General features: G+C 41.6%; 1 protein-coding gene across 1 annotated transcript in view; it reads left to right on the top strand.

The window, feature by feature from the left end:
• The first annotated feature begins 583 nt into the window (after positions 1–583).
• The window catches only part of CHGB (chromogranin B), a 17,347-nt gene continuing 9,347 nt past the window's right edge, over positions 584–8,583 (top strand). The window contains exons 1-3 of the mRNA XM_006162830.3: positions 584–756; positions 5,593–5,639; positions 6,117–6,210. Of these exons, the coding sequence (XP_006162892.1) occupies positions 708–756; positions 5,593–5,639; positions 6,117–6,210 (190 nt within the window). The 5' untranslated portion in view covers positions 584–707. The remainder of the gene's footprint in view (positions 757–5,592; positions 5,640–6,116; positions 6,211–8,583) is intronic.

Here is an 8,583-nt window from a genome sequence, read left to right as displayed (position 1 = left end):
AGAGGTGGAAGGCTTTCACCGTTTTGTACCATTTGAATTTTTCCCCCCAAACAATATACGTTATGGGTGGGTAACTCCTATGAAAACCAAAAGTTGAAGGAATAGGAGGTTCCTTTCATTTTTAAAGCCTTCGTCTCGGGGGGGGGGGGGGGCAGGAGCCTTTTCCTCAGCTAGGTAGTGGAGACAGAAAACAGACGTGGTCGTGCACACAGCACAACCACACGTAGATGTACGCAGCCTCAAACATGTCCTGAGATCTGAAAGTGTGTGTGGGAGATCGACAGCAAGCCTGGGCGATCCGAGCGGGACCTCCCGCCTCTGCTCCTGCGGCAGATCCGCACCACCTCCCCTCACCCTCCTATTCCTTTGCCCGCCTCTCCCTACCCCCGCTGCAGACCCGAGCACCCAGGCGACTGGACTGGCGTAAATTTCCGCCTACTTGCGCCGCGGCCGGTGGGGGGGCTGCCTCGTGACGTCAGAGCTGAGTGAAGGGGCGCCGCCTCCCATTGCCGGCCCCTCCCGGCCCTGTGCCCCCCCACTCCACGCCTGCCCTTTAAAAGAGCAGAGCCTGAGCCAACCGCGCCACACCGCGGGGACCAGGACGCACGGCTGGTGTCCCGGAGCTGGTTGCCAACTCGCCTTCCTCTGCAGCTCATCTTGCCCGTCCAGCTGTCATCCTCTTCGCGCAGATTCGGGAGAGCGGGGCCATGCCGCAGGCCTTGCTTCTCAGCCTCCTGGGAGCAGCGGTGCTAACCGGTGAGTGGGCGCGCGGGCCGTTCAGCACCGCGGACAGCGCCAGCCCCGGCTTCCCCGCTGCTCCCGCCGGGCGGAAAGGGAGGTTGAATGGACTAGTCTCTCTTGCTCGAGGTTCTTCATTTCTTCTCTTCCCTCAGTGTTTCCTTTAAACTACTTGCCCTCACTCCGTGTTGGCTTGGAGATAGCCAGAAGGGTTTCTAGCCCAGCCGTGAGAGTCTCAGTCTTTTCATATTTGTTTTTCTGCAGATAGAAAATGTGCCACCCTTCCAAGAAACCCCAATTTTGTCTTCACTTCTAGGATGTCATACTCTCTACCTGCCTAGAAAGATGCTCTCGCAGTCTCATTCTGTATCTGTTTGGATTTTTAAACCCAGATGACTAGAGAGAGACAGGAATAGTCTAGTATGACATGAACGTTAAAGATTTGTTTCACACGGTTGTAATATAGCCTGTCTATTAACAATCATGGCACCCGAATAATCCTCCCTGTTACTATTATTATATAAACATGATGAGATAAAGTAAGTTCCATATGTGTACAAGATGTATCTTTTTTCTTAGTGTGTGCATATATGTGCTCAAGTATGTGTGTGTACAGGCTTAATGTTTACATGTTTCGTACTTCCATAGAGAGAAACACTTTCATACTCAATTTCATCCATTTTTAAGTTCTGAATGGAAACTGCAATAGATATTTTGACTTTTGTACTCTGGGAAAAAATAAAACTGGAGCGTAAAACAACACAAAAGTATTTTTGGAGTAGTAAAAAAATGTTTTGGTCATTTTTGGTGTGTAAAATTTTAAGCAAAAGATATTTGATTAGTAGATTTCTCTTTTTGTGGAGAAAATTGTGGGATTAATTTTTCAAACTACTCTGACTCTCAAGGAAACAGTCTTTGAAGAATTGAAAAATGTGTGCTATGTGTGCATGTTTTGAAGTAAAGCTACTATGGGCCATGAAACTATTGAGAAGTTAACTATACTAGCACTAAATTAAACTGGAGCTTTTCTGTGAATGTTTTAATGACCTCATAGAACATTGTTCATCTCTGAAACTGAGATATTGGAATTGAGGTATTGTCATTCATGAATATGAAGCTTTTATTGACAGTGATAATTGAATCCAAAGTATAGAGACAGTGAAAACCAGTGATAATTTATTTTATTGTAAGCTAAATACATTTAGAATTTTTAAAAATTCTCGTTGGTCTTACAAATTGTCAATTAATGTTCTCAATTTTATTAAAGAAAACCAAACGAATACTTTAAAGTCCTTTCTGGTCAAAAATACTTCTAGAAAGGAACTGCTTAAGAAGCTATACATTGTGCTATAGATCACAAAAACAGTGGCATTTGTGGGACTTATTTAACTATGGGGCAAAATACTTACACGTCTCTTGTGTAATAGAATATTTTAATAAAGATTCATACTTTAATAAAGATACATATTTTGATAGTAGCTAAAGTAGAGACATGCTACTCTTTAAATGATTTTTGAATTATAATTTACACATCATAAAATCCACCCAGTGATTTTTACATATTCACAGATTGTGTAACCATCACCACTATCAAATATCAGAATACTCTCATCTCCCCAGAAAGACACCCATACCATCAGCAGTCACCTCCTCATTCCCACCCCCACTCCCAACACTTGACGATGAGATACAATAGCCTTCAAGTAGAGTTTATTATTTGCAAAATCACAGAGCTGGGAAAACCTCAAGAAACAATCTATTTCGTTTCCTACCCTTAAAAGCTTCTGGAAGGAGTTGCACAACTTTCTATGGTAATAACTATGTACTATAAAAATTAATATGAGTGAAGAAGGTATATGATATTTATATTATTCTAGGTAAGATGGTTTCTGCATTCAGATAACCTTGCTTAATTTATTTTACAGCTGTATTTTCAATCTGGGATCCAACCTTAGTAGTCTTTTATGAGATATTCATAGTGTAGAAGTTATTCTCAGATTTGTCATACTGTGTGGTCATTTTTCCACCACGGATTAGTTCACTTTAAACATGAGCATTCGATTTTTTCAGTGCACTCCACATCTTTCTGTGTACAACAATAAGCTACTTTAGGGGAGTCAACGTGCCTTTAGCTATTATATTGCTGTCAGAGATTCTACTGGGAGAAGTATAGATGTCTCATCAAGAGGCATAATGAATTTTCATAGGCAGACACTAGTTCCTTTCCATCAAAAAGAGGTCTTGAGAGCCTCATCCAGTGAAACAAGACTGTTCTGTAATAACAAACACAAGCTACAAATTGTCTAGAGTAATAAAAGAAAAATAGTCTCCCTCCCCAATCTGATAACTGTTAATACTTTGGTAATAACAAGAATTTAAAAAGCATCTATTTTATATTTGTAAAAAAGAGACAGAGAGAGAGAGAAAAAAAAAAGTATTAGTAAGAAATTGTTACCAAAGAATTTTTGAAAAGCTGGTTTTAAAAATGCACTTCTACTTTATTGGGGGGGGGGTAATTCTCTCATGATTATTTCTTTCCAGAGGATTTTACAGATTTCAGGTGGAAAGACAAAATACCAGAGTGGGTATGTTCTCAAATAATTGCTATTTTGTGTGTAAATGAATAGCCCGGCATATCCTAGATCTTGGGTGCCAAGGGTAGGCCATTCAGATCTTGTCTGACCCGAATTTTAGGAAGAATTAGTGTCTTTACAGTTTCTTAGCCACTTCTTAAATATTTTTAAGTGAATCTAATAGGCTGAACAACTTTAGGCCTCTTAAAACAATATAAGGAGATCCTGACCACGCTTTAAAAGGAAAGTTTAGTGAAGTAAGCCAATAGAATATGTGTTCTATTTCTAGATTGAGTTCCCTGGTAGGTAATTGATTGTGGGAGGGGTTTAAAGAGACTTGGAGATAAAAGCATTTGGGAAGGAAGTCAGGTTGCTAATCATAACTAAATTGCATTTGAGTAGGTTCCATGTCTGATGTCTGAGGGGTTTGCTCTAGCAAGTTCTTTTGTCTCGAGACATAGAATAATTTTCTGCACCGAGACATAGAATAATTTTCTGCACCGAGCTGCTCTCACCATAGTAGCGGTGGGACATCCTGAGAGTACTAAAACTACTGTAGAGAGGGACTTATTAATGTGTATACATGCTTTGAGTTTTTCTAATGAACAAAGCTTAGAGAGTAAAGTAAAATAAAAAGATTTTAAAAATCAGAGCAGCTTTGAAAGAGAAAAGAATGGCACTGAAAGGCCAGCCTATAGCCTAGTGGTTAAGGCAGCCAGATCCCCACATGGCTGACCATGTGGTTTGAGTCCGGGACCTATAGATTTGAGAAATACACTGGGCATATATGTGTGTGCTCAAAATCCCAAAAGGAGAAAGAAATGGAAGAGATGAAATTTCAGCATGACCGTTTCCACATGAGAAATGCTTTCTCCACTCCTTCTGTATCTGTCTCTTTCTGGCAACTGCACAAGCCCTCTAGCAAAAATAAAATATAAAATAATATAAGAATGACACTGGAAAATTAAAACCACCTAAGAAAACAAAGATACTTCAAATTCTGTTTCAAAATAAGCAGAGTCTCATGAAATTTGATTTAAATAAATTAAATTTGTTCCTTTTAAAATATTCTCATGAGCTAGTTGTCAAACACAATTTGCATATGATACCATGAACCTGATGATGTACTGAGAGGATCACATACATCCCCATTATTGACATTAGGAGTCCTCACCCCCATACCTTTAGGAATGGGGTCACTCAACAGGAAGTGAGTGGCGGTGAGTAAGTGAAGCTTCATTTGTATTTACAGCCACTCCCCATCACTCACATTAATGCCTGAGCTCCGCCTCCTGTCAGATCATTGGTGGCATTAGATTCTCATAGGAGCCAGAACCTTGTTGTGAACTGCACATGCGAGGTATCTAGGTTGTGCTCTCCTTATGAGAATCTAATGCCTAATGATCTGAGATGGAGCTGAGGAGGTGATGCTAGCCCAGGGGAGCAGCTGCAAATACTGCATCATGGTGAGTTGTATAATCATTTCATTTTATATTACAATGTAATAATAACAGAAATAAAGTGCACAATAAGTATAATGCCCTTGAGTCATCCCCAAATCAAGCTCCCCACCCCTCGGGTTTGTGGAAAAATTGTCTTTCACAAGACCAGTCCCTGGTGCCAAAAAAGTTGGGAACTGATGCTTTACATGGAATAGGTAACATGGGGGAAGGGAAACACATCACGGATGCAGATGCACAAGCAAACTTGTTCAGGCAAAGGCTCTGGGGTAAGCAACAAGGTAATGAATTACGTCACAACCACATCTTTTGTAAAGGAAATAAATTTGGGGGAAGATCTTTTCTTAGAAACAGGGATAGGCAGAAAGAGACACAAGCATTTACTTATTTATAGGCCAAGGATGAGGTTTGAGGAGGGCATCCTGATAGTATTTAAACATAGTTTGTTTAATTTTTTAATTGCAGTATTATATATAGGAAACTGCACAGGTTATTAATATATTGCCTAATGAATTTTTCACGAATAGCACACTTACATAACCAGCACCTACATCAAGAAATGGGATGTCCCAGGGTCAGCTGGTGGTGTGGTGGCTGGGGCACTGGATTCCCACATGGCTCACGATGTTTTTGTGTGTGTGTGTGTGTGTGTGTGTGCGCGCGCGCACACACGCGCATGTGTGCACGTGCAACTGGGGCAGTCGTGGCCACAGTAGTCATCAGTCCCACCTATCTGTACTTTGCTTAACTCTGACTGCTGCTGTCTCTCATGGCTTCCAAAAGTCAACTCAAGCTATTTCCATTCTTTTTTTCCTTCAAAGCTGTCAGTTCTATGCCAGTGGAGAACAGGCACCACAATGAAGAATTGGTAAGTTAAAATACCAATCTAGAATCTAGACTTGTATCTGGATTCTCCCACTCTCTATCATACCAAACCACCATGTACACATATACACACCCCATAATAGTCTTACAAAGAAAGGTTTTCATCTTAGGGAGAATGGGGCATGGCATGCCTTTCCTACACTGAGTCCCCACAGCCTTCCTGGGTGGTTTAGTGCCCTGGAGACAGCTGTGTCATCACAGCGTTTTCCTTCTGTCCCATTCAGAAATGGAGGTTTATGTCCCTTCTCAGGTCCATCTCAACTCCATGCCTTCTTGTGTTGTTCTGTGAAAGGCTTGGGAGGTTCCATTAGTGTCCTATAAATCTCTGTCTCTGCCCTAAGGGTCCTGCATCAGGACAGGTCACAATATGCAAGACTCCCCTGACAGCAGCTCCGAGTTGAGTAATCCATTGTCTCAGTGGTACCAGCTTTTGCCAACGTGGTTTTGGGTTTTTCCTCAGGTGACTCGCTGCATCATCGAGGTCCTCTCAAATGCCCTGTCGAAGGCCAATGCTCCACCCATCACCCCTGAGTGCCGGCAAGTCCTGAAGAAGAGTAAGTGTCTCACGGTGCGGGCACAACTTGGTCCCTGCAGTGATCCTTGTGTCTGTTCCCTATACACCAGTTGCCACTTTACCTACAAATGTGCCAGAGAGGGTGAGGAGAATGCAGTAGGGACAGTGTTGACTGGACTAAGATCTGAGGTGATAATTAGTTATGTAAGTCTTCTAGTCGCTGCTCTCTTACTTAGAAGCTGTGGGACCATAAAGAAGAGCTCTTGCCTTTCTGAACTTATTTTCCTAAAGTAAAAGGAGGGGTTGAACTCAAGGATAGTCTTTGATATGTCTATTAGATTTTGTTAGAGGGTATGTGCCAGAGAGAAACAGAGAGGGAAGGAGAGGAGGATAAAGCATTTCCTGGCCCCGTGAGAAAAGGTCACACCACAATTCCTTCTCCTCCATTCCACCCTCCTTTTGGGATTTTGGGCATGTACGCACATGTGCCTGTCATGTTTCTCAAGCTACTGGGTCTGAGACTTGAACTGCATGGTCAGCCATATGGGATCCACCTGCCTTAATCACCAGGCCTCAGAGCTGGTCAACTCTATTAGTATTAAGTATCTTGGTTCTATTGTTTGGATTTTTAAACAGTCCTTCATTTGGGTGGAGAGAGGTGTTAGGGCTGCTTGTTTGTGGTTCAGATGGCAGGGGGTCAGTATTTTGGATGTGTTGGAAGATGTAAAAATAGAGGGAGATGTAAAAGTTATTTTTTCTCTTTGCTTTCTACTTTTCAGATAGTGAGAAGTTAGAAGCTTAGAAAGGTGACTTGAAAACTTCTGACCACTTTACAAGAGATACTAGTTAAGATTTATTTTTTAAAACAATTATTGGGCAGGGGGCCGGCAGGTGGCATGGTGGCTAAAGGCACTGGACTCCCACGTGGCCAAGCACAATTCAAATCCTGGACCTGGTGGCTTGCTTTTTCACTTTCTCTCTCTCTGTCTTTCTCTGATCAAACTGGAAAATAATAATAAATAAAATAAAATTATACAATTCTTTAAAAAAAAAGAAAAAGAAAAAGAAAAATATTATTGGGACCAGCAGGTGGCATAATGGTTATGTTCCTGGACAACCAAATAGTTGACCATGGTTCCAATCCTGACTCCAACAACTTAAAACTCACGTCAGGTGCGTGATTTCTCACTTTCTCTCTGTCTCTCTGGCAAGCACACCTGTCCAATAGCAAAAATTTCTCTCTAAAAAAAGAATTATTTATTTAAATTTACTTGTTATTATTTTAAAATCTGTTATAAAGGCACATACACTCACCAAAGAGAGAGAGAGAGAGAAAGAAAGAAAGCCATCAGGTCTGGGACTCAAACCATGGTTGCTCATGTGGGAATCTAACACCTTAACCATCACACAACCTGGTGGTCCCAATATTTTTTTTTAAGTTTATTTATTTTTTTCCATGAGCAAGTGAAAGAGAGAGAGAGAGAGCAACCCCAACAGGGTTTTGATGGCATGATCCATCCCCTTGTATTGACCCTGGATCACAGATAAGCACATGTTCTGTGTGTTCAGAGAGGTCACCAGACTTGAACTGGGAATCTTGCCCTGTGGGATTGCCTTGCAGTGTTACATTTGACTGCTGCACCATTGTCTGGCCGCTCATTAAGACATTATAATGCAGAGTTATCAAAATGGAAGGTACCATCAGTGGTGTCAGGAGTTTCAGGTCTGAGAACTGGAGGGGCCTTGGGTAGAAACAGAGCACCCAGCGAGTCAGACTAAAGGTCTTCTGAGTCTATACTGGGATGTTTTCTGTTGGAAACAATCTGAACAGTGACACAAGCAGTATCTGTTGGAAGTTGTTATTATGAGGTCAGTTTCACAAAACTATGCAGTATTTTTTGTAAGATAAACTGATTTAAATCCTTAAACACACTGCTCACTGCAACACCTTCCTCTGCTTTTACATTTTTAGTCAGGCTGAGAACAGTGGAATTTTTTTTTTCTTTTCACCTTCAAAATCTCTCATTGCAAGATAACAATTTCTTGTTGTTGCTGCATATAAGCCCGTATGCATAAAATGGCAAAAATACATATTAGCAATTGACAAAGAGTAAGTGTGGGTGACTCAATCTGCCTTTGGGGGCTTCAGGGTGGTCATGGTAGGGTTAGAGCCCTTAGGGACCCCATCAACAATGGACAGAAGCTTTTCTACCACTTCTAGCCCTCACATCTCTTTTTCAATTTCTCCCCAACATTTTCCCCCAGCTATTAACAGGAAATGAGGGAGAGCAGAGCGGATCTCCCAGAAGGGAGTAAAGGCTGAGTGAATCCATCTCCTGATCGTCTTTCTCTTTTCTTTGTTTACCAGATGGACAGGGAGTGAAGGGTCTGTATATTAGGTGACCAAAGAGCC

The sequence above is a fragment of the Tupaia chinensis genome, unplaced genomic scaffold (genome assembly GCF_000334495.1).
Source record: "Tupaia chinensis unplaced genomic scaffold, TupChi_1.0 Scaffold140845_1, whole genome shotgun sequence".
In the NCBI taxonomy this organism is placed as follows: Eukaryota; Metazoa; Chordata; class Mammalia; order Scandentia; family Tupaiidae; genus Tupaia; species Tupaia belangeri.
Note: the sequence above shows the minus strand (reverse complement) of the source record. Positions and strands in the feature narration are given on the sequence as shown.